This window comes from Etheostoma cragini, chromosome 15 (assembly GCF_013103735.1).
Source record: "Etheostoma cragini isolate CJK2018 chromosome 15, CSU_Ecrag_1.0, whole genome shotgun sequence".
NCBI classification, from domain to species: domain Eukaryota; kingdom Metazoa; phylum Chordata; class Actinopteri; order Perciformes; family Percidae; genus Etheostoma; species Etheostoma cragini.
The window spans coordinates 2,981,310-3,004,703 of NC_048421.1; the positions used below are offsets into that span (position 1 = coordinate 2,981,310).

A 23,394-nucleotide genomic window follows, 5' to 3' on the forward strand; every position below is an offset into this window, starting at 1 on the left:
TTCCCAAAATTCAGCCTTGGTGCAGAATTACAGCCACTAGAAACAGTCCCACAATGAGCTTTCCTTAGTATGTGCCATTGTCATTTTCTCAGAGGCAGAGCAGGATACCCAGGGCTTGGTTTACACCCATCGCCATTTCTAGCCTCTGGGGGACCATAGGCAGGCTGGGGGAACTCATATTAATGTTAAAAAAAACTCATAAAGTGACATTTTCATACCATGGGACCTTTAAGGACACCAATTGTCTATGTGAATTAATAATGTATCATTAATAAATACATGTTTTTCCTTAAAATACAGGAGGCATAAGTATACTCACAACCCTATGTTAAAATCCCATAGGCCAATTTTTATTTTAAAAGCCAGTTATTTCATGGATCCAGAATCCTGTGCATCCTGATAAAGTTTGCTTGGCCTTTGGAATTAAATTAGCCCCCCCCCCACATCATCACATACCCTTCACCATACCTAGAGATAGGCATGGTATTATTTCAGTTAGCCTAATATAAGATGATAATATGATCTAAAGGAAAAGTACCCCATGCCAATCTCTAGTTATGGTGAAGGGTATGTGATGATGTGGGGGGGCTATTTTAATTCCAAAGGCCAAACATTATTCATTCACCAAGAAAATTGGTGCCCTGAAGGATAGATTTTGCCTAGTTTATTTTAATTAAGGCATTGTGATAAGATGATTTTATTATTCCTCATTTTAGTCAACTTTAGCGTGGGTTCCTAAAGTTATGAGCAGCACTGTACACTGTTAACCAAATATTGCATCCAGGGTCTTTCCGACTGATGGAAAAGTTATAAAAATCATCCCTGAGCTCATTCACAGAGGCTACACACACACATTTGAATCAACTGAATTACAGAGTACAGGGCGTCCCAGTGGTTTTGTCCACCTTGTAGGACATTTACAGGATAGGACCAGCTTGGATGGAATCCGGTCTCTTCCCTCTCTTGTAACCTTTTTCCCTCCGTCCACAGCTCTTTCAAACAGTACCAGTATCAGCTTCTCTGGCCCATGTTATCCAGCCCACGTTTTTATTAAAAATCTGCCCTTCCTGTTTCCTCGTACTCTCCAGTGGTGAGTAACATTGCCTTCAGTGGGAGTTTAAATAGACTAACCCTGGAGCAAAGCAACGCACAGTGACACACCGTGCACTCATGCGCTGCTGTTCCAAACTAACACACACACCCACACACACACTGAGCCCTGGAAAAGAAAGTCCAATGCATACTGACACACCAACGGCTTGTGTCAAAATTTATATTGCACAAAAAGCAGGATGAAAATGTGCCTCTCGACTCCCCGTTTTACGCATCCTGAAACAGACAGCCATGACAAACAGAATGAGAGAGAAACCCTTACAAAAGCTGAGTGGCACTGAAGGTTACTTCATTTTATTTGTGGAGGGGGGGGGATTTGAAGGAGGTGACTCCCTGTAGACCATGATTCTGCATCTCATCCCCGGGAATGAGTTATGTAAGTGATATTTTTAATGTCAGCACAAGCTGAACTCATCTGGGGTTAATAAGCCATGAACATGCCAGCTTGATGCCCCCACTTCAAGTGGATTTAAACGTCTCTGTGTGAAAGATGGGGATCTATGGGTGAGCGTCAATGGAGGAGGGCGGGGACACTCCACCCGTCAGAGTGAAGGCTGATTTGTTCATTCCTATAGGTTCTGCAAATGAGAGAGCAACTTCTGTCTCTGGAAGGAAAAGCATCTGTTGAGAGGTCTGCGCTCACTGCAACTAGGCGCGCTCTTCTCCGGGGGAGCATTTCATTTGCGCGTCGGAGTATCTTGATACTCGTACCTGTTGTTCAGCAAGGTTTTTCTGTTTTGTTTTTTTACGAGTTGGACAAGAGGTGCAGTCAGAGAGAAAATTATCTACGGAAAAGCACACAGACAGGAAAGGGAGGACAAACAACAGAAGCAAAGGAGTGGAGAGAGGAGAGGTGACCTGGCCGAAGCAGCGACATGTTTGGCATGATCAAGAACTCGCTCTTCGGAAACACCGAGGAGACGGAATATAAAATCCTCAGCAGCGAGACGAAGGTAAGCAGCACGCGGACACCTGTCAGAAACAGAAACAACTCTGACACCTTTTAGGCTTTTTCAATTCTGTCCTCTCCGCAGCTGGTTCCTGTCATTCTGCTTGACTCTAAAGGTGCACGGTCCCTCCGTCTCTTTGCATAAATATATGTTTTCCAGCACTTACACTATATACCACAAACTAGTTTTTGTCATGGCAAATTGGGTTTAAAGTGGCCCCGGACTTTGCAGTGTTTTATCACAACATCTGTAACCGGACAGCCGGCAGTTAATTGCTTGTGACCTATAAAGATGCCTGCTGATCCGCAGCGGTGGGGCAAAGAGAAGCAGCCAGAGGTCTGCCGATCAGCCAGGCAGGAAGGCACACACACACACACACACACACACACACACACACACACACACACACACACAGAGGTCAGAAAGGTTTCAACCTGCTGTGGGTCACTGTTTTCCATCATGACATTATAGATGTGTGTGTGTGTGAACCCACAGGGCCTGGAGAGGATGCAGTTTAGACGTGTTTGTGGTTAACCCATGAGCTCAGATATGGACTCAGTGCGTACACTGCTACACTAACCATCGACAGCTGACATCGTCAGAGGAAAGAGGAAGGCCATGCCCTTTCCATGTCAGCACCCCGCCCCCGCCCCCACCCCCACCCTTACCCCCATCTTTACCCCCATCTCCACCTTTTGTATTTATTGTGTTTGCCTGTATGAAATGTAGGCTACATCCCCTGAATTTGGATAGAGTCAAGTAGAAGTCAGTGATGGGAGTTGTTTACTGAGGCGACAGCCATTTCGAGGTTCTACTCTCATGCCCTGTTGACCCACAGTGCACTACTATACATGTGCATGAAATGTAATGTAATATAATGTAATATTATATAATGTAAGTGGTTGGCATGGGTTTCTAAATTGTCTTTGTGTGTTTATCTTGGAACAGCAAGCAACCTTTTGACAGGGACACAAAGGCACACGGCCCAACTAACCAGAGAAGGAATCAAATGACCCAAAGTGTCACATTTACACACACACACACACATACACACTCACACACTGGAAGGCATATCTGTCCTGACACAGCATACTAATAGCTTTTGTCAAAAGCAAAAAGACAGTTTAAGCTAGCAATAAATGTATATATAACTGTGTTTTAAGGATTTCCAACTTAAATACTCACATTTGGAAAGTGGACAAAGTGGATAATGATTTGTAAAATCAAAAGATTTAAAGTTACTGACCAACATAAAGCATGATGTCAAAGGTCACTAGAGTAACCACTCTCCCTCTAAGTGGTCATTAAACAGTCTTGAAAGGCAGAGCTCAAAGCCCATCAAATTAAATCTGTGGGCCTGACTGACTGGTTTAAGCAGCACGTATTGAAATCAGAGCTTGCCACCTGATCTGTGCAGCACCCGGCTGACTCTGACACCCTACACTCTTAATTAAAACTGACACAAAATACAGACAAGTTGACAAAGCGTACACACGCGTACCTGTGCACACACAAATTCACACCAGAATAACAGAAAAATAGAGGTGGAGTTCAGCTAGACGTTTGCAGACGAATGTAGACGATTATTTGAACAGAACAGAACATGAGATGACAATGTAACAGTCAAAGTGTTGATAATACCTTCTGTGCGCTCTCCTCACCGACTAATTAGCACTTTATAAGCTAAGCAAAGACAACCACAGACACATGACGGACAAATTAATTGCACGGCTTAACATGAAGTCAGGCTCTGCTTTCTCTGTTTGTCACCAGTACACAATGTTAATGGTGGTCCTGCTGACAAGCCACACAGAGCAGGATCCTCGAAATTACTATGCAGGAGCCGGGGCACCTGTCACAAGTTAGAGCTCCGTGATAACGTAGTGTTATCTTGTCGGATTACAGGACCTCTGTATTGAGTTAACTCTGCACTGGGTTTTGAATAAGATACGTGGAAAATAACACACATAAAAACAATGGAAAAATTTACAACATACAACCAAGAAATTCCTATACAAGACAACATCATTTGCATGATATTTTGAGATTTGAGCCCACATAAGAGTTAGCATATGCAGTGGAGATAATACCCGCTTTGTATTTCCATTCCATCATTTTGAAGACAAAACAAAAAGCATAATCTGTGAAACAATAAACTCTATATTTTACACCAGCTTCTTAGAGATAGATTGTAAACACAGTTAGAAAAACGAATCCCACACAAACACAGAGCCATACACACATGTATAATAACATTAGTGGAATGAGCAGCAGTTGAGTGGCCGTGCTCCACATTAGCCCCAGTTAATCGTATTTAATTCAAAACTGTTGCATCATATTGATGCTGTGTGTCTGGCAGTGGGGAGAGAGTTTGTGTGTGTGTGTGTGTGTGTGTGTGTGTGTGTGTGTGTGTGTGTGTGTTTGCCTGTGCGCTGTTATGTAACACATCTCTTGCCCATTATTTTCTGTAGGCTGACTGAACCCTGCAGAGCAGAAGAACGAAACTAAATTAAATCAGTGTATCTGCATCTCATTATTTGGCTGCCCACACTGGTAACACACACACACACACACACACACACAATTCCTTCAAGTGTTAACCCCTGCCGGTTCAAGGCTTACATCCTTGGGAGCAGATTGTCAACATCAGTGTGTGTCAGAGAGGTGAATCATATTTGAGTCTAACATCCCCCGTGTAGCCATCCCCAGGAAGAGAAGAACTGTCTTTGTGTGTGATAAGTGTGTGTGTGAGTGGGTGTGTGTATGTGCATAGAAGCTATTTGTTTCTGCATTTGTGTATGCCACAATGTGTAGCTGTGTGATGCCTTAACCACCCCCTGAATTCTCCTTTCTTCCCCAGGATGGAGTTGGCTTTGAGGTGCGGCGGTATGATGCTGCCAAATACGCTGTTGTCTCCTCTGAGGGACGAAGCTTTGACCAAGTGTCAGGGGAGCTTGTGAGGAAGCTGCTCATGTACATTGGTGGGAGCAACGAAGAAGGTAAACCATCTGGAAAAGACATGTTCACTAACAGTGAAGGACCTATTGTAGCTCATGAACTCTCTGTTATCTTTCCCCATTCCTCTTTTAAGCTAAGTGCCATCGTGTCATAATGACACAGTGTCATTTAAAACACACATAAAAAAAGTATGAAGAGCAATTTCTGTTATGTCATGGAAAGATAGCAGGCCACAGAAAGAGAAAAACACACTGGTCTAATAATTAAAGGCACTTAATTATATAATTAAAATGCAGGCTTTTTCCATTTATCTTACTAACATGAATAATCATGAGTCTTTATTAAGTAAATCACCAATCCTGCAGCTGATTAAAGGATTTTAAAAAAATCTCAGGATGCCCTGACGCTGAATTGATAAACATCAAAGAGGAGCTCAACATGTCGCCGATCTCATTTTGAATAATCAAATTATTATTACACAGTATAGGATGGCTCACTTGAAATGGCTTAGCTTTATTGGAGGATCCATTTGAATATGATCTGGCAACGTACTGTGTTTCCCCCGCTTTAGGTTAAAGGTCTCATGGTTTGAAAATTTCATTTTATGAAGTTTTTTTAAACATGAATATGAGTTCCCCCAGCCTGCCTATGGCCCGCCAGGGACTAGAAATGGATTCAGCTAGCTAAAAGTGCAGTCTGAAAACTAGGACTCAGAGCAGAATCATCGTTTAATTTGTTTGCTATTCATAGAGGTGGAAATTACATGGCCTGTTGTTGGTATCTGCATGATATAATGTTCTCTACATAAAATCACAAAAATCCTGACCTTTAGATTTGGGCAGTTTGCTTTCGGGAAGGTAGTTTGAGTTTCTCTGCTCCATGGTCATCCTTTTTATGAACTCACTTTTTGTCTCACACTTCATCCTCTAAGGTGAAGCCATGGGTACAGCAGCTCCCATCATCTTCACAGTGTACCCACGGAATGATGGGGTTCTGTCTCGCCGTTTGGTGGTGGCCATCCGCATCCCCACCAACTACCAGCAGGGCCCCCCGACTCCCACCGACAGTGCCATCAAAGTCGAGGAGCGGCCCGGCATGACTGTCTACGCTCTGTAAGCGCCAGATAAAATCCTTTAAGATATCTCTCCCATATAAGAGAATGGTGATTTGAGAGGACGTGTGTTCAAGTCTTTCAGGGAGTTTCCCAAATTTCATTTATGGAGGCCTTTGATCATTTGTCCAGTTTCCTGCAGGGCTATCATGGTAGAGCAGGTCTTAAGTCAAGTTTACTTGGTCTCCCATTGCCAGACCGTCCTTCATAGCGACAGAAAACTCCGTTTGGATAGATAATCTAGCTAGCTGTCTGGATTTACCCTGCAGAAATCTGAGGAGCAGGTAACCATAGTCCTCAGAAATCCAGCGGAGTTTAACATTCCAACACAAAGAAAGCAAGAAATGCCAAACATCTGGCCCAACAGGGTGAAATCCGACGGAAATTTTCCAGCAATCCCAGAAGTGAAACATCACTGATATAGACTTGGTACTATACCTGACCTCACTGGTGCCTGTTGGGTTCCTTTTCATCCCAACGACAGCCAGTAAAAAGTCCACATAATCCCCTGAATTAAACTACTACCCTAATTATAAACCCTATTTCAATTTTCCCGATTTCATCTTTTTTTTCTTTGGTCCGCAGGCAGTTTGGAGGCTTTGCAGCAGAGACAGAGTACCGAGCAGAGGCCTTGCGTTTGACGCGTACCCTGGGTGAGACGGCCCCCTTTCAGCGCAAGCAGTACTTCTGCTGTAGCTACGACCCACCACTCAAGCCTTACGGACGCCGCAATGAGGTGTGGTTTCTACAGGAGGAGCCGTAAGAGCCAATCGATCAGATCTGAGCCCAATCTGAGTCCTTTAATCAAACGTATTTACCCCTTTAGTACTGACCATCCTGTAGCTCTAACAGTTTTTGATTGGTAAGAGCAATATGGTGACTTGATAGACGTTTGAAAACCCAAACGGACTGATAGAGATTACCCATGTTGCCTCCACCCATCCGATCTTCTGCTTGTCACAGGTGCAGTTGCTACACCCAAGTTAGGCGTTCAAGCAATGGGTCAATTTAGAACTCAGCGCAGCACTTTCTCATTTCATTTTCAATTCCAATTTAAAGTTGAAGCTCTGAAACGACACAGGATGAGAGAGATTAAAAGCTTCTAGACAAATATAGTGTTAAGAAGTAAAAGTAGTTCTTGGAGTCCCACGTAATAAAGGTCTACATCCCTGTTGTCACTGCACTGTGACGGAGTTCAGTTCTCTACGCCAAGGAAAAATAGATCCTAAAGAAATACCTTTATATCAACTGGTATGCCACCGCCATTGGTTTACAGGTGTAAAACAGAAAGTCATCTAAGTACTGAGTGAATTATCTAATATAATCTGTATTAAAATACAACTGAATTACATGTTTGTCCTAAACATTTGTCAATAAAGTTGCTGTAGAGCTCCCTGAAGAACACAGTTAGGCTTTGCACGTTTTATCTAGTTTTTAATCTTGTGACGGCTACGGAGAAATGTATAAAATTAACATTAGTTACATGGTAGTAAAAAGCACACTTCCTTTTCCCAGAGTAAGGAACTGGAAAATAACTGGAGTTGAGCCATAAAGTAGAACTAGTCTTCATTCATTAATGGTTGGACAGCTGTGACTGGAATGACCTAGCTAGCTATAAGTGTTGTTATAAACTCTGTGATAATTTGTTGATCCAGGGAGCATGTGTATGAATATGTCATGTATGTAATGTTATGTAGTGAATATTTGGTGTTTTAATGCATGACTATGCCATCTTTACTTATCCAGACTCTTGAAACTGTTATGCGATACATCTGTACTGTGATTTCCAGTTCTGAGTGAATATAATGTTTAGGTTTCATAACATAATAAATATATTAATTCAGAAAGAGTGAACATAATTCTAGTTGTGTAATTTCTTTGTCAGGGACAGCAAGTCTGATTACTTTTTCCACAGCGTTCATTTCTTGCTGTGACAAGCAAGTAAAAACAAATGACTTCTATTGATTGAGGACGTCTTAAGACATCTGGATGAGTCAACGTGGAGCCTTCCATTTGAAACATGATTACCGTTACACTTTAATAGTGCGAACGAAAGAAAGCAATTTGCAACTAATTAGGTAACTGAGAAAAGTAATAACAAAATTAAACACTGTGGTAAATGCACTTAATTTACATGTTTAAAAAAAAGAAAAAAGAATGAACACAAGGATACCTTAAAAAAGGGCTCTAAGCGATGTCACACGTTTTTTAGGCTTCAGCATTTTTTTTGTCATTCACAGCAAACATCTCCTCACTACCCGCGAGCTGCCTGTCCCCAGAACGCTGTCAAAAGAAAGAAAGAAACCGTGGTCTCTGTAGACACCCCAGGGTCTACACACAGCAACAAAACAACCTGTGCAAACCTGCACCATGAACCATAACAAACAGTGTTCCAGCCAATAACCAATATCCTAGGGGTGGGGGTTGGGGGGGCTAGTGCGCGGATGTGAGGGGGAGGGGACGGGATGAGGAGGAGGAGGAGGAGGACGAGGAGGGAGGGGCGAGCTAGCCTCTACTACTTCAAACATCAACAAGAAGTGACATCACCTAACATCGCTTAGAGCACCTTTAATAAATGCAGCATGAATTCTGTAAATGTCAAGTAGATATTTAACTCTTTATGGACTATATTAGGATTAGATTAATGTTATATTTGAAGACAATTAGTGTTTAAAATTTAATATCACAGGAAAAAAAATATCAAAATTCAATATTCAATCCCATGACTCATTTATTATATTTTAATTAACAGACAGAATTCAGCAAAAGGAATAAGAACTGCAAAAAGAGATATTAATATATAGATATTTCATTAATTCAAGCAAACTAAAACCCCCAGAAAAAATACTCTTTCCACTTCAACTGTGTAAATCGTGCTTCAAACAGCACAATTGGGGGAGGGGGGAGGGGGGGATGCGTTTACACGGCCTGTTAGCACCTCACCCCACTTTACTTTAATTTGGAATACATGGTTTGCAGTCAGAAGTTTCAACAGCAGGCAAAACACTGACGGCCCTTAACATAACGCTGTGGCCCTGTAACCTCATACTAGTGTAATTACACGAGTTAGGTCTGGTTTCAGCTTGCATACATCAATACAATAGGAGCCAGGAGTAGAGCACGGGGTCACTCAGGTAACCCCAGCTGGTCACCTTTAACCTTGTTACGAGAGGTTGAAGTATTGCACATAGATAATTATGTCAGAAATCTATCTGATGCCACTTTTTCATACAATGCACTTCTCCTTTTTCATAACAAAAACTCTCTACTACACATATTAAATGACAATGGAGATTTGGGTCATACTATAATTGGAATTACTCGGATTGTAATGTAACTGATGTAGTGCAGGATCACGTTGGTCATATGAAATTTAAACTCGCTATGTTTTCATAGTATAACTTTAAGACAGATAGTTATAGTTTTGTATATGGTACAACTTAACGCAAAACTGTAAAGGAAACACACACACACACACTACCTTCCATGATAATGCAAAAATACTTAGTCGCTATTGGTAATAACTACAGGAACTGCAATCAAGAAATTGCTACAAAATGTTGTGGTAATAAATCCTTCTTAAAAATGCATTTCCCATACTGCCTCCTCCTTTCAGCTCTCAACAAGGACAGTTTTGATGCCCTCACCTACGTGCTAGAGAATTAGACAGATATAAAGCCCATCACTAATAATGTCAATAATGACAAGTCTAGCTAGAGTTACAAGTTGTCAATCATTTTAAATGAAATTAACTAAAAAGGGAAAACAGTATTCAAAAAGACATGATTTCCTTTTAAACTATTCCACTATCCAAAATATCCTCATTAATTCATCACTGACGTCCTTGAACCCTGTATCACTTGCATTTTCTTTTCTGTATTCTACAATCGAGTAGGTATCTATCAACATGACTCCCTGCTGTAGAATTTGTTTAAGATACAGAGGAAGAGAGAGGAGCGAGCTTCAGTTACTTTTCTTCTCAGGAGAGTTTGGATAAGGTGCATATGGTGGAGGCCGCTCCTGCGTGGGAATAAAAAAAATACAAACATATTAAAAGGCCCATTTAAGACGTCACTGCCACACAACTTTAACGGAGGAGGAGACGAGCAGAGCAGCTTACCATGGGCATGTAGACGTTGTGTGGATTGCTGGGATTGTAATAGGCACTGCCTGCTGCTTCAGCCGCCTTGGAGTTCCCTGTGCATAAAAAATGAGATGTGACAAAGACAGGGAGATTAGGACAGACAGGGATGACTGCTTAACATATTTAGGAACAGACATTTAAGCTCCAAAACATCGGAGAACTAATGCGAGGAGCACATCATGTGAAGCACAACCACTGACGGCTCCAGGAGTCCTTGAGACAAAAATCTACAGGCACACCCTGAGGATGAACAGAGGCAAACGTTCTCCTCAAGCTCTTCCTAAAATAGAGATAGGCCAAACTGACATTTCAGCGTAACAAGCTCACCCCATGTGCAGGGTTAGATTGTTTTTCACTGAAATCCACAAGGTGCTTGAAAAGAGTATGGGGAGGGAGGGGAAGAAGGGAAATTGCAATTTTGATGTGTATTGGATGAGACATCGGCACCCCATTTTGGGTGGCGTGCTATGAAATGATTCACTTTGAGGCCGACAGATCGGATCTGACGGCTGCAGTGACACAGACAAGAAGAATACAGAGAAGAAAAATAAAGATAGGGAGAGAAATAGACCTGGAGGTGGTGGTGTTGCTGCCCAGTTCGGGGGGGATGCAGCCCAATTTTGGGGTGGTCCAGGGTAGGGGGGAGGTGGAGCCATGTAGTCAAAACCAGATGGGTACATTCCTAGAACACAGAAGACAACAGAAATAAGGGTTTTGAGGTCATAGAACGTTACAGTCCCTTTGGGCAATTAGTGAACAAAAAAACAAACAAGAGAAAAAAAGTCAACGCTAACAGAGACCGAGTGAGATGGCAGTGTTTCTGCCTCAAGGGTTTTTACTTATCCACATCAAGGACATTTGACGTGAACACAAAGTATGAAAATGTGCACTGCATAAACATGAAGGCTGTAGCCTTAAAACTATGATAGAATATATTTATGTGAAAGGTATTGACCTTAAAAGAACAAAAAAAGTGCAATAAATCTACCTGTTTGACCAACCTTAAAACACATACAAATGTCATGTGACAAATGACTGAACTCTGTACCTGCAGCAGCTGTTGGATGGGGATAGCCCATGTTGCCAGCAGCAGGGGGTGGGCCCTGGTAGAATCCATTCTGCTGGGGAGGGGGTGGGTAAGGATAGCTGGGAGGAGCAGGCTGAGGTGGTCCATAGCCGTTCATCATTCCAGGTGAGGGATAGCCGAAAGAGGCAGCACCGTTTTGTGCCGGAGCAGCACGAGAAGCTGAAATAAACAAAGAGAAAAGGGTCTTTCACACCAAATACCCACGACTTTAACGGACGCTTCAACAGGCTCATTTTGGGGCAGAGCTTCAGTACATTATGCTTCCACTTCTTTATGGTTAAGATTTTTACCATGAAAATTGTATTTTTGTCATATTGTTACTTTGATGAAGGATTTAAAAAGTTTTTTCTTCTTCGCCAAGAAAAAGAAAAAAGGATATTGAAAAGAGCAAGAGACCGGCTTTTTAAAGCGTGAAGGCTACTGTAGTTCGAATACGTACTAATACGTTTGAACTGTGTGGTGCGAGAGAGTTGATTGCGATATATGATGATGATGATGATCTCAACACTAGATGGGAGAAATTCCTACACATTGGACCTTTAAGGAATATTCAATTGATATTTAGCATTGTAAAATGTGTGACACAGTGATTTAGGAAACTACCATACGAACCATTTGTGGCCAGTTTGAAGAGATGCTGCCCCACCTCTATCGCTCCTCCGCTGGTAAATGACATCTTGAAATGGGCCTGGCCCTCCCAGCCACCTGATGAGAGAGCAGACTACATTTAAAACAAATACAGAATGCTGTACTTGTGTTTTATTGTGCAGTTCATTTATTTTGACTTAGATAACGCATCATATTTTACAATATTATTACGACCATTATAGTTTTTATGACACAAATCAAATCATACTTTACAACATCATATTTTACAATATTATTACGACCATGATAGTTTTTATGACAAATCAAATCATACCTTGGTGGTTAAAAGAAAAACAAGGCCACCTACCACCAGGCTCAGCTGACACTGTCCCTTTAATGTAGTTGGCTGCAAAGACAGGCTGCTCAATGCTGCAGCCCTTCATCAGATAATAAGGGAACATGGCCGAACCCAAGCAATCCTTGGTATTACTGGACACAAACAGCAACTACAGTTTGTGGGGAGAGTTACAACAGGATGTATTAGCATATGAACACTGCCAACGTTCCATCAAAGACAGCAGCAGCAATAGTATTTAAAAGGTCCCATATCGTAAAATGAGATTCCCTGGTCTTTTTTTGATAATAAAGCAAGTCGCTGTGCTACTGTGAAAGTAACAAAACGCTCAATCCACACAGCCCATATTCAGGAACTGTGCCTTTAAACAAGCCTTCAAGATAAACCAAGACATACAGAATGAGAATGATGTTTTTAACAACAAAAGCATTGTCATTGTCTAGTAGAAACCCCAAATCCAAGTATGAACCTAAAAATAACTTGATATGGTAATGGAAATATATATATACTGTAAAGTGGGACCTTTAAATATATATTATATGATTCTGGTCGTACCCTGTATGGTGTGAGGTAAATAGTGCCCTTCTTGGTCCCCCTAAGCAGGTCTGTCTTGCCGGTGACATCGCTGAACGACAGCTCCACATTCTTACATTCCCTTAAAACACTGGGAAAAGAAGAAGCAAGTGAAAATAACCCGTTTCATCCACATTAAAATACTGACATAATTAAGTTTAAGTATTAGTGTGCATGTGAGCATTGATTGAAACTACTGTATTTAATTAAATGCAAGTAACCCACATTACACAATATTAAATAACTGTTATGTCAACACTGAAGTTCCGGCTACTTCCTGTTTTGATTGGCGGCTAACGTAACAAGTTGGCCATTTTGCTAAATAGCTGTCAAAACACGCGATATAAAATCGGTCATTCGTAATATTATAGTACCCTAGTATAAAACGGTTAATACAATATTCGAATTGCCACGACATGACCAACAAAGGTAACGCAAACATCAACAATTAACCAGCTAGCTAGTTATGCTAATGATAACCAGGCCAGCTAGCTAGCTAGCGGTTGGGTAGCATTACGTTGACTAGCTACGCACTATAGAGTAGAAGGTAACGTTAAACAAGCAAAGAAGAGAGGCGACATGTAGCTAGTTAATGAAATGAACCCCATGGACACAATATTATATACATACCTCTCTCCATTGTTTATCAAAACGCCTCCGTTTTGCGAATGATTCCGATTCAAAGCCATGTTTGGTAGACGTCTTTTCTGCTCTCCTGCTTCTCCTGGCCAATTGTTTTCCCTAGGGTGGTAGAGGCATGGGGGAAATCTGACGCGCCCTAAGCTCCCTCTGATTGGCTAATACTCGTTGCCTGCTATGGTTGGGTTGGTTAGGTTTATGTAAAACGAGTGGGATTGGTTGGGGAAATATTAACAATGTTGGGGTGAGCTAATCAGAGGCAGTGTAGGGCGGGAGATGGCTTCGCCATCCTAAGAAAAAATAATCAGACTGGAATGCCCCAGAAACGTAACTGGTGGTACGTCACTCCAATGTGGCCACTCGTGATCTACCATGGGACAGTCAACATCAGCAGGCAAACAAACTGCTGTGTCCTGCTGAAAGCTGACCATTTACAGCATTGTTGGACATTTTCCCAAGTGTAAATAGCTACAGGTTTGGTCCAATCAGAGTTTTGTCCTCCACATGTCATGTCTGGCAGGGCCGTGCAGAGACATTTTGAGGGGCAGGGGCTAACATTCAAAAAAGGGCAATAAGATTTGATAATAATACATGTCGTATTTATTTCAAAAACTGTATATATAACATTTTAACAATACTAAATCCACAATAGTGTACACCTTTAGCGTTACAAAAAATAGTTTTGTTAGGGCGTTCACGATAGTTTATTTTTGCCAGATCTCGCGAGAGTTTGTTCATGAGACAGAAATGTCTTGAACAAAATTGTCCTTTTAAAAATTGCCATTTTGGTGTCAGGATGTTCTGGATATATAATGCATGTTTTAAGAGAAAATAGTCATATGTCATGTGAAAAATGGTCCAATATGTATTCCAATAATATTCCAATTAAGTGACACCAGGACTAAATGAACGGTTATGATCTGTGTTCACGTTCACTTCTTCAACAAGGACCTGCCACTGTGCTAAAGAGGCGGCAGGGAAGTAACCCACGGGACACTGAGTTTTGTAATAGTAACCAATTCATAATGCAGATTAATTTCAGATCGGCTACTGTTAATGTGATAGGTTAATATTATGCAGGCATAGGCCAACTATAATTGTAAATTTATTTCATTTTTGTATTTTACTTGGAATTAGTTCCAATCTGGGGGTGAGGTTGATACGGCTTATTATTATGGTCACATTTAATGGCTCCCCGAGGATGCCATGCATATGCTAAGAATGCTATCTATTATTTACACAGTGACCTTTTTATTCATTAGCAGCATTCGCTGTCCTACTGTTCAAAGCAGCTTCAAGCCGGCAGCTCTCAGGGCGCACAGGTGGAGGACTGTGACATAATTCCACCTTTTTATTAGTCTAGATGCATAACAATAAGCCCATATCTACATATAGTGACGCTCTCGTGTCTGGGCGCAGCAAGCTTTAAACTAATTAACACTAATTAAATATAAATCACGTGACCCCCCCTTCCCCCGTGTCAAAGAAAGGACGTACCGTGATAATTCTGAGATCAAACTCGTATAAGATAAATATCTCAATCCTAAGGAGATGGGTTACCGTTGTGCAAAACTGTGTTTGATTACTTTACTTCTGGCTCAGCCGTGCTGCTGTTTCTCAGCCGTTCCGACGCAGCTCGCCCTGCCCAGAGTCAGCTGTTCTGTCCGAAGGATAAGAGCTGTTTTTGGTCCGCTGGTCAAAAGCAATATTCATGTTAAAGGTGAGATCGCGTTCTTTGTTGCAACCCATTTATTCAACTTAGATGTATCATGACAAATAAGGCTGGAATTGTTTCAGTACGAAGTGCAAATTTCAAAATGTTCACATTTAAATATTGCATTGAATCCAATAACACTTCGTGTGCTTTGTTGTTGTCTTAGACATGACAGGGGCCAGAATCCCACTGCCTCAAACTGAGGAATACTGTGGAATGAGACTGGTGAGAGAGAAAAACCAGAATCTCAACCTCTACAGCACATATGACAGCTGCTATGCACACGTTGAGGTAAATTAAGGGGCTGTATGGAAGTTACAATGGGTCGGCTTAGCATTGTGTTCCTCTTATTTAAAAAGCAAAGTCCTTGTGACCCCTAGCTCCCCCAGTAAGAGGGTGGGCCCCATGTACGAGTCCTTTGCAGCAGTCCAGGTTAGAGTCCGACCTGTGGCCCTTTGCAGCGTGTCATCCCCCATATCTTTCTCCCAACTTTCATGTCTATACATTGTCTCTAATAAAGGAGAAAAAATGCCCCCCAAAAAACTAAGAAGCTAAGCCCTCTCCTTGACTAAAGGAAAATTACAAAAACATTCCTGTACAATACTATCCTACAATACCAGTGGGTAACAAAACCCTATTGATTGGCAGAAACGTGTTCAGCCCCAAACCCAATATTGTAAACGTGCCTGCTATTTTCTGTACATTAAGAAGTCTACAGAAAGGAAAATACACATGCACTGGGATTTTGTGTGCACATGTAAATGCAAAAATGGTGTGTATGGCTTCTTCTTCTTAACATCCACGTGGTGATGATCTCTGATCCTCAGGACACCAGAGTGGTCATCCCTTTGCTGGTACAGCTGAAAGGAGAGAATCGTTGGTTCAGGGTAAATATCAGCTGTCCTCTGATAAAGAGACGCAGCGAGAAGACTCAAATTATCCCAACACGTGAGTGGAGACACCTGATTTGTATAACAAACTCATTGACACGGTAATGCATTGCATATCTGAAGTCAGTGCTCCATTTTGTATCTGTTTCTGTTAACTTTTACTTTGGAGCCTGGTTGGGAGTTCTGAATCATTTCTTTACACATAAGTGATGCCATGGGGTGATATTACCTGTTGTGTACAATACGTAGTGCTTTGGCACAACACAATATACTGTGCCAGGTTAGAACACTAAACGCATGGCTCTTCTCCAGTGCTACCTGGAACTTGTGACACGGAAGAAGATCTACGAGTGGATTGTGGCCACCAAAGCATTTCTAGCGATGCCTGTTTCAAACTGGGATGCTGCTACGATGCTGACGATTTAAACTGCTACTACAGACTCAATGGTATCATTGGCATTTGTCTTGGCATGTAAAGTACTGTGTATATGGAAGGATTTTGTGATGAGGTACCGTGAGGTAAATGAATGGGCCATTTTATTTCTATGTGAAGTACACCGATCTCTGACATCTCCCTGCAGCCTGCTCTCTAGATGGACACTTTGTGTTCTCAGTAAAGGCCACAGACACAGAGCAGCCCTTTGATCCCAGCAGCCTCATAGTCAAAGATCAGCCACAGTGTTCCCCTGTGGTCGCCACCCCAGACACGGCAATTTTCAAGATTGGACTCATGGACTGTGGTGCAGAGATGAAGGTAATGCTACTTGTCTAATGCTAAAGTTGGATTCCAACGTAAGATATCTAGAATTTGGACAAAAGAATACATGTCTTACTGAAATTATGTCAAACACGATTAAAGCTTTCCTTTATTGCATATGGCTGCAAGTAGTTGATACATGTTTGCTTGACTCTGAATCCTTTATTCTCTGCTCGGCTTTCAGGTGGAAGGAGACGTGACGCTCTATGAGGTGGAAGTGACTGAAAAAAGTGTAACCAAAGATTCTCCATTTAGGTCAGCTGATGGCTCTGACAGTGATTTTAAGTAAGAAAAGTATACTGGTGGTGACATATGCACTGATGAGCTTGGGGTTTTTAGTCTCCGGGTCCAGTGTGAATATGAGGCATCAGATCTAGAGCGTGCAGCAGACTTGCGGTCCTTGTATGCAGTGACCAACCCACCGCCTGTGGTTGCACAGGGAACCATGGGACTGCGGATGAGAATAGCCAAAGGTACTAAAAACGGAGAGCAGTATGGAATCATTGCATTGTGTCAAGTCTTTTTAGAACAAATTATTTGTTCCTCTAGATGCATCTTTCACATCCTTCTTTCCTGAGGACCAACTGCCACTGACCTTACCGCTGCGCCACCCTATTTATGTGGAAATTTCAATCGCCCAGCCGTCCCCAGACCACACACTTTCCCTGCATGTACGGGATTGCTTTGCCTACCCTTCGTCTAGACACTCTGTTTGGACACTTCTCTATGATGGGTAACGTGGAAGAAAATTACAGCGTCAATCTAAGATTTATTTCGAAAGCTGAGCATCTGACCTTTTGTTTCTCCGCCTGGATAGATGTCCCAACCCTTTGGATAACATGAGAAGCTCTGTCCCTGTGGACAACCACGGGAAGACCATGTCCCACTCCCAAGTCAGGAGATTCAATGTCAAGACTTTTGCCTTTGTGGACACTCATACAGGCCATCCAAGTGCGGAGGAAGTAAGGTTATCACATCCACAAATGTCAGTAAAATAAAAATGTGTATATTTGCACACGTGTAATCTCTCACTTAGATTTACTTCTCCTGTTGGGTGGAAATCTGCCCAGGGGACGTTGACTGTGCACAGCAATGCGCCATCGTTGGTGAGTATATTACAGTAGGTTTTTCTCCTTGTACGCTGTGTGTGTGCTGTGGATACGTGGTAAACGTTTGCCTCTCCTCCCACAGCATCAGAGGGGGCAAGACAGAGAAGGGAGGCAACGACTGAGTCCGACCAGGTCCAGCTGGTCTCTTTAGGGCCACTGGTGCTGGAACAGAACAGCACCGGACTAGAGGACAATCCATGTGTGAAACAGAAGACAAGTACGTCTTGCTCAGTACAAGACTACAGTAAATGTGTGAGTCTCACTGCAATACTTGAATAAAATGTTTTTCTCCGTTCCTCAGTGTTCCAGGTGACGGTGTATGTTCTCGCCGGAGTTTGCGCTGCCCTGCTATCGATCCTGCTGTTCACTGTTTGGTCAAGCATCAGAAAGGGACAGAAGCCAGTAGCGAAGCAAGTTTGTGGAGTACAAGTTGACAGTGAACAATCTCAATAAAACATGCATTATGCATTTAAACTTGGTTTTGTACTTTTTGATTTTGGTTGATCATAAACTCAAAAGCTGTGGTCATTCATTATAGCTTTCATAAATCCAGACAGCTAGCTTGACTATCTGTCCAATCAGAGTTTTCTGTTGCACGACAAACAACTTTTGAACGTCCACATGTTCCACCAAAACAAGTTCTTTACCAAGGTTATTTTGCACCATGGGTCCGTCCGGCGCTTAGCGCCACCCAAGACGATTTTGATTTAGGGAAATTCCAATAAACCAGAGCATGTTTTCCCATCCAGGGATGCTATCTGTGGAGCAAGACTTTTTTTTTTTATAATTAAATTGGCATTGTTACTTTGTCCTGCATGTCACCTTTTTAATCAAATGCTTTCTACTAACAATTTCCCAAATGTTGTTTGTCTCTTGTAATGTGTCATTCAATAATCATAAAAATAAGTCACTTAGAATGTTTATTGACAAATGGCCAGGGTTATGCTGTAGCTAAAACACACAAAAGCAGTGAAATAAGGAAAGGAACGGTAGTTGACTCAGTAAGGTTTGAACTTTCTCTGTGCTCTCAGCAGAGCTATTCTCTGTTTATCCTCCTCGAATTTTTTCCGTAGGTCAGCAATATCTGAAAAAGAGCAAAAACAAAAGAAGTTAATAATAAAGGCATTTTGTTTTTGCAAAGCGTGATGGCTTCTATTCTTCGACAAATTCTAGCCTGCAGATGGTCTCTATCCGTAACTTCCCACTTCCGGGACTGCTCTAATGCCGCCGGATGTCAGTTACCTTCCGCTTTCTTTGTTTGGTATTGTAATATCCGGTTGATTTTTGAGGACTACGGTTACCGGGTTCTCAGATCTCTGCAGGGTAAATCTAGACAGCTAGCTAGACTATCTGTCCAATCAGAGTTTTCTGTTGCACGACTAAAACAACTTCCCGCCCCAGGCTATTTTGCTGCATCAGCGTGGCTCCGTCCGGCGCTTGGAAGAAAGGCCAATAAACCCAAGCTTTTTTTTTTCCCATCCCAGAATGCTGTGTGGACTAGCCAGACCCTGCTTTGCAGCGCTGTGGAGGACGGTCTAGCAATGCAAGGCTAACCTCTATGTGACAAAAACTAAATCGGCAACTTACGTTCTTTCTGTGTGTTTCTGTGTTGCCAGGTGTAGAAGTTCAGGAGCTCCTTCCTTTTCTTCTTCCTCATCTCTTTCTGTAGAGTCCTCTCATTGGCTGCCTCACTGTGGGGGCGGCCCTTGGTGCCCTTGGCACCTCTTGTGACTTTCACCCAGCCCTCTTCATCCTCTTGTTGCTGCTCTGCCGCTTTCCTCTGCCTCTCCACTTCCTGTGACAGACACAACAGTAAGGTGAAGTCACACGGACTAGATGGGTGTGTAATGCTGGAGGAAGAGCTGCAGAATTCTCACCTCCTCTTTCCGCTTGTCGTAGCCTTCCATAAAGGAGTCGACTATTTTTTGCAGTGTGTCCGGATTAATAAAAGACTCTGTGTACTGCTGAATCCATTCTGGAGTAAGAAAGAGCAAAAGATAACATTAAAAAAACAAGGCGAGACTGTTTTGTTCTGTGTTTGAATAGGTTTGATCAACAAGAATCTGCCTCACGCTGAAACTGCGATCCCAGATTCATATTTAAAAAGAGCCAATAAAAAAACTTGAATGCATCACTGTAGCCTCACTCACTCTGCACTCCTGTCTTCACTGGACGCTGCTCTGTGCAGACCACCAAAGAGACGTCATGTGGGTGGGATTTAGCTGCTCTTAAACTGGATGAGTTTTCGAACACGACGTAGCCAACTCTAAAACCCTGTAAAGGGCAAAAGGGTTGAATATGAATGACCTGAAATCTACAGTACATAACAAGTCCAGTTAATGTTCATGGTGTTACAGTAGAAAGAGCTGAGAAACAATGCGGCCAACCTGTTTTGCAACTGGTTTAAAGAACCTGGATAGCTTGGGTCCAGAGTCCTGGGATGAGCCCGGCTGGTCCCTCAACTCCACGGACTGAACACAGCCAAACTGGGAGAACAACTCTTTGACAACACCCTGAAACACAAACAGCAGCGCAGGAATGACAGTCGGACACAGGTCGTCTGTACAACTGATTTTTTGACCTCTCCAGTGATGCGCTTTACGATATATTACAAAAGTGTTTGTAATGAATTACAGGGAAGTTAGAGGAAAAAATGCCAAGGTCTCCCCAGATCAGTTTTCCCCAATAACTCCCACAGAGACATTTGTGCACATTGATTTGATACGGTCACAGAACAAAAGAAATCCTTACTGATCGGAATACAGCCAAAAACAAATCGAAATAGTCTCTCTACAATACTCTATTATCACCTGATGAGGGTAATTCGGATACACGACTGCAGGAGGAGGTATTACTGCGGAGTATGACGTTGTCTTCTTTACTATGGAGGGTGGCAGACAAACTCCCACACCAGAGCCAGCGCGTAAGCAACAACAATAACACGAAGCAAGCGGAGCGGGCTACAGCCACCTACGTAGTTCCAGTAGCAAGGTAACACTACTTTCACAAATTGTCCTTTATAGTGTAATTATCTGAATATGACTGATATACTAACTTAGGGCAGAGAACAATAATAGTATCAGTACTACAATGGTAACAAAATGGACAATAAACCAAATAAGGAATAAATGACAACATCATGAGACCATCGTCCACCTCTCGGCGCAGCACAAAGCTTCTTAGGAGCGCTCCAGAAAGCTGGGTTAGTTACTTTCCCCCGGTTACTGGATAACACATTCAATCTGGAAAACCATGTCCTGGATTGAAGGCACCCCTTCACTCTTCCATCCACTTCCAATAATCTATCTGGCTATCGTTAAACTAGTGTGGACGTAGCTTCTTATATAATTAATTGCGTTGTTAATAAATCATCTTGACCAGACAATTACTGATTGATTGATTGTTGTTTTTGGCAGATTACTATTGTTATAGTATACTGCCACCAACTGTAGAAGAGTGTGTAATACCATGAACTTCATAAAGTATAGGATTAATTAAAAACAAACGTCATGTGTTGACATCCTTCCATTTCCTGCCAGTTTATTCTACTATCATTATATTTCTTATGTTATATGTCTTATATGTCTTAAACCTCATTTATGGAAACTTATACCTAATGTTTGAGTAAGAAAAGCAGAAAGTTGGAATTATTTCGACTAAAATTAAAGGAATGGATGTTGATGGATAATCACAGACTGGAATATGTCAACTTTTACTCAATACTATTTCCAAACCATTTAAATTGTTTTTCCAAATGCTTTAAAATTGAATAAGACGCCCCAAAATTAATGAAAGTAGAGATATGTACTTGCCAAAGAGCATTGTGTGGAATCAGTCATGTTATTTTGGGGAATTACAATTGAGTAGTTTAACCCTTTGCGTTTTCTTCCCGTTGACCTGGAAATTCTTGTTTTTCTGGGTCAAAATTTAAATTACAAACTTTTGTCCAACGTTTTGGTTGTCTTTTGACACTTTTTCTACAATTTTTTGTCACTATTTCTTAAAACATAAATGCGCCATTGATCACAATACCCTTCATACAGTTAACAGAGGCTGTTTTTGAATATTTTCCCAACATTTGTCACTTTCTTCAATGTTCTTTTATTGTTTTGTTTTTTTCAAATGCTATAAAACTGGAATAAAAATGAAAATTTAAAATTGAATCAAAGTAGTGAACTGATCATTTATTTTACTTGTGAAGAGCGTTGTAGGGAACCATCCAAATTATTATTTTTTTGACGATTAGATTGAAAGAAAACCCCAATTTCTGATATACAAGCTTTTTGAAAACGGGTCAAATTCGACCCGAGGACAACAGGAGGGTTAAAAAGAGCACTGATATAGGAAAACGGGTCAAATTCGACCCGAGGACAACAGGAGGGTTAAAAAGAGCACTGGTATAGGAAAACGGGTCAAATTCGACCCGAGGACAACAGGAGGGTTAAAAAGAGCACTGGTATAGGAAAACGGGTCAATCTGACCCGAGGACAACAGGAGGGCTAACCTATGTCCATATCTAGTATGAAAGCGAGGAGTACCTCGGAGCAGTACGGGGGGATGTTGAGAACGAACAGAGTCCGGTCCAGGGGCCTGTGGGAACTCTTCTCTGCTCGGACTTTGTGCTCCTTCACGTACAGCTCGTGCTGTGCAGGGCTGTCGGCGCTGAACTGTAAGGACAGCACTGCGAAGAGAGACAGAGACCAGGTCAACCGGAGGACAACACATCACTCGCTACAGTCCCTGTCACGCGTAGTTATCACCTATCAGGACAAACGAGACACGACACAGTTCTGCTCGAGGATGAATCAGTGTTATAGCTAAATATGTATGTAAATATTCTTAGTTTTGTTGATTTCTACCTGTAAATCCTCCAGGAATAACACAAGGCTGGCTACTGGCATGTCTCTTCTTGGACGGCGCCATTTTGAGTGACCTTTCACACCGGAAGTATAACTAAAACCAAGTACGTAGATGTTCCTCCTTTCAAATCAATACCAAACAACTCAGATCACATAGTAATTTTAACAAAAATTATATAAATATTTACCGATGACATGTTTCAAGGATTTCCCAATACAGCCTTCTCGTCAAAAAATCGTTTATTACTTTGTGTTTATCTTCCATAAATATTGCAAAGTAATTACTATTACCATTTTCAGCTAAATCATAAAGGTCATACAAAAAGTAAATCTTAAGAAATCTGCTCCTATTATGTTTCCAGTAATTGTTAATTATTTAAAGATATCTCAAGGTTTATTTTTTAAATTTTTACTTTAATTTTGAGCACATCACCAACACTATTCCAGTATCAAAATAATTATTACTTTTGGCTGTTGGGTTTTAGTTGTAAATATGAGCTCCATGGCCAAAAGAAAAGTAGCTAACAATTTAAATTTCAAAGCTAAG

At 41.7% G+C, this 23,394-nt stretch overlaps 4 protein-coding genes across 5 annotated transcripts; 2 read left to right on the top strand and 2 right to left on the bottom strand.

Moving 5' to 3' along the window:
- The first annotated feature begins 1,520 nt into the window (after window positions 1-1,520).
- On the top strand, window positions 1,521-7,991 carry LOC117957972 (heme-binding protein 1-like). The gene is made up of 4 exons (XM_034894127.1): window positions 1,521-2,066; window positions 4,924-5,062; window positions 5,953-6,133; window positions 6,718-7,991. Exons 1-4 carry the CDS (start codon window positions 1,989-1,991, stop codon window positions 6,893-6,895), a joined length of 576 nt encoding a protein of 191 aa, XP_034750018.1. The 5' UTR covers window positions 1,521-1,988; the 3' UTR covers window positions 6,896-7,991.
- Window positions 7,992-8,845: 854 nt separating this feature from the next.
- On the bottom strand, window positions 8,846-13,770 carry wbp2nl (WBP2 N-terminal like). 2 transcript variants are annotated; one of them, XM_034894124.1, is made up of 9 exons: window positions 13,510-13,770; window positions 12,862-12,970; window positions 12,319-12,457; window positions 11,976-12,068; window positions 11,325-11,522; window positions 10,848-10,958; window positions 10,644-10,648; window positions 10,253-10,333; window positions 8,846-10,152 (listed from the first exon to the last, which is right to left on the bottom strand). In XM_034894124.1, exons 1-9 carry the CDS (start codon window positions 13,566-13,568, stop codon window positions 10,096-10,098), a joined length of 852 nt encoding a protein of 283 aa, XP_034750015.1. In that variant the 5' UTR covers window positions 13,569-13,770; the 3' UTR covers window positions 8,846-10,095. The 2 variants fall into 2 exon arrangements, with proteins under 2 accessions (XP_034750015.1, XP_034750016.1); XM_034894125.1 differs by lacking the exon at window positions 10,644-10,648 and having other exon boundaries at window positions 10,253-10,329.
- Window positions 13,771-14,993: 1,223 nt separating this feature from the next.
- Window positions 14,994-18,518, top strand: LOC117957968 (zona pellucida sperm-binding protein 4-like). Its single transcript, XM_034894123.1, has 12 exons — window positions 14,994-15,238; window positions 15,399-15,523; window positions 16,060-16,180; window positions 16,435-16,569; window positions 16,704-16,876; window positions 17,064-17,134; window positions 17,219-17,352; window positions 17,429-17,612; window positions 17,697-17,841; window positions 17,916-17,985; window positions 18,071-18,205; window positions 18,290-18,518. Exons 1-12 carry the CDS (start codon window positions 15,070-15,072, stop codon window positions 18,439-18,441), a joined length of 1,614 nt encoding a protein of 537 aa, XP_034750014.1. The 5' UTR covers window positions 14,994-15,069; the 3' UTR covers window positions 18,442-18,518.
- A 373-nt stretch (window positions 18,519-18,891) lies between these two features.
- Window positions 18,892-22,952, bottom strand: rrp7a (ribosomal RNA processing 7 homolog A). The gene is made up of 7 exons (XM_034894126.1): window positions 22,848-22,952; window positions 22,527-22,669; window positions 20,376-20,501; window positions 20,139-20,262; window positions 19,866-19,963; window positions 19,576-19,783; window positions 18,892-19,072 (listed from the first exon to the last, which is right to left on the bottom strand). Exons 1-7 carry the CDS (start codon window positions 22,909-22,911, stop codon window positions 18,987-18,989), a joined length of 849 nt encoding a protein of 282 aa, XP_034750017.1. The 5' UTR covers window positions 22,912-22,952; the 3' UTR covers window positions 18,892-18,986.
- Window positions 22,953-23,394: the final 442 nt, after the last annotated feature.

What these genes read in the sequence shown, in the direction of transcription:
- LOC117957968 (XM_034894123.1), top strand. Translation starts at nt 15,070, where the DNA reads ATGGGTTACCGTTGTGCAAAACTGTGTTTGATTACTTTACTTCTGGCT. An exon ending in CTGCTACTACAGACTCAATG is followed by an intron (nt 16,570 to 16,703) that starts GTATCATTGGCA and finishes ATCTCCCTGCAG; the next exon opens with CCTGCTCTCTAGATGGACAC. An exon ending in ATGTGTGAAACAGAAGACAA is followed by an intron (nt 18,206 to 18,289) that starts GTACGTCTTGCT and finishes TCCGTTCCTCAG; the next exon opens with TGTTCCAGGTGACGGTGTAT.
- wbp2nl (XM_034894124.1), bottom strand. Translation starts at nt 13,568, where the DNA reads ATGGCTTTGAATCGGAATCATTCGCAAAACGGAGGCGTTTTGATAAAC. An exon ending in TTTACCTCACACCATACAGG is followed by an intron (nt 12,458 to 12,861) that starts GTACGACCAGAA and finishes CACAAACTGTAG; the next exon opens with TTGCTGTTTGTGTCCAGTAA. An exon ending in CCATCCAACAGCTGCTGCAG is followed by an intron (nt 10,959 to 11,324) that starts GTACAGAGTTCA and finishes TCTGTGTTCTAG; the next exon opens with GAATGTACCCATCTGGTTTT.
- LOC117957972 (XM_034894127.1), top strand. Translation starts at nt 1,989, where the DNA reads ATGTTTGGCATGATCAAGAACTCGCTCTTCGGAAACACCGAGGAGACG. An exon ending in TCCTCAGCAGCGAGACGAAG is followed by an intron (nt 2,067 to 4,923) that starts GTAAGCAGCACG and finishes TTTCTTCCCCAG; the next exon opens with GATGGAGTTGGCTTTGAGGT. An exon ending in GGCATGACTGTCTACGCTCT is followed by an intron (nt 6,134 to 6,717) that starts GTAAGCGCCAGA and finishes TTTGGTCCGCAG; the next exon opens with GCAGTTTGGAGGCTTTGCAG.
- rrp7a (XM_034894126.1), bottom strand. Translation starts at nt 22,911, where the DNA reads ATGGCGCCGTCCAAGAAGAGACATGCCAGTAGCCAGCCTTGTGTTATT. An exon ending in TATTCCTGGAGGATTTACAG is followed by an intron (nt 22,670 to 22,847) that starts GTAGAAATCAAC and finishes CTCTCTTCGCAG; the next exon opens with TGCTGTCCTTACAGTTCAGC. An exon ending in ACGACAAGCGGAAAGAGGAG is followed by an intron (nt 19,784 to 19,865) that starts GTGAGAATTCTG and finishes TGTCTGTCACAG; the next exon opens with GAAGTGGAGAGGCAGAGGAA.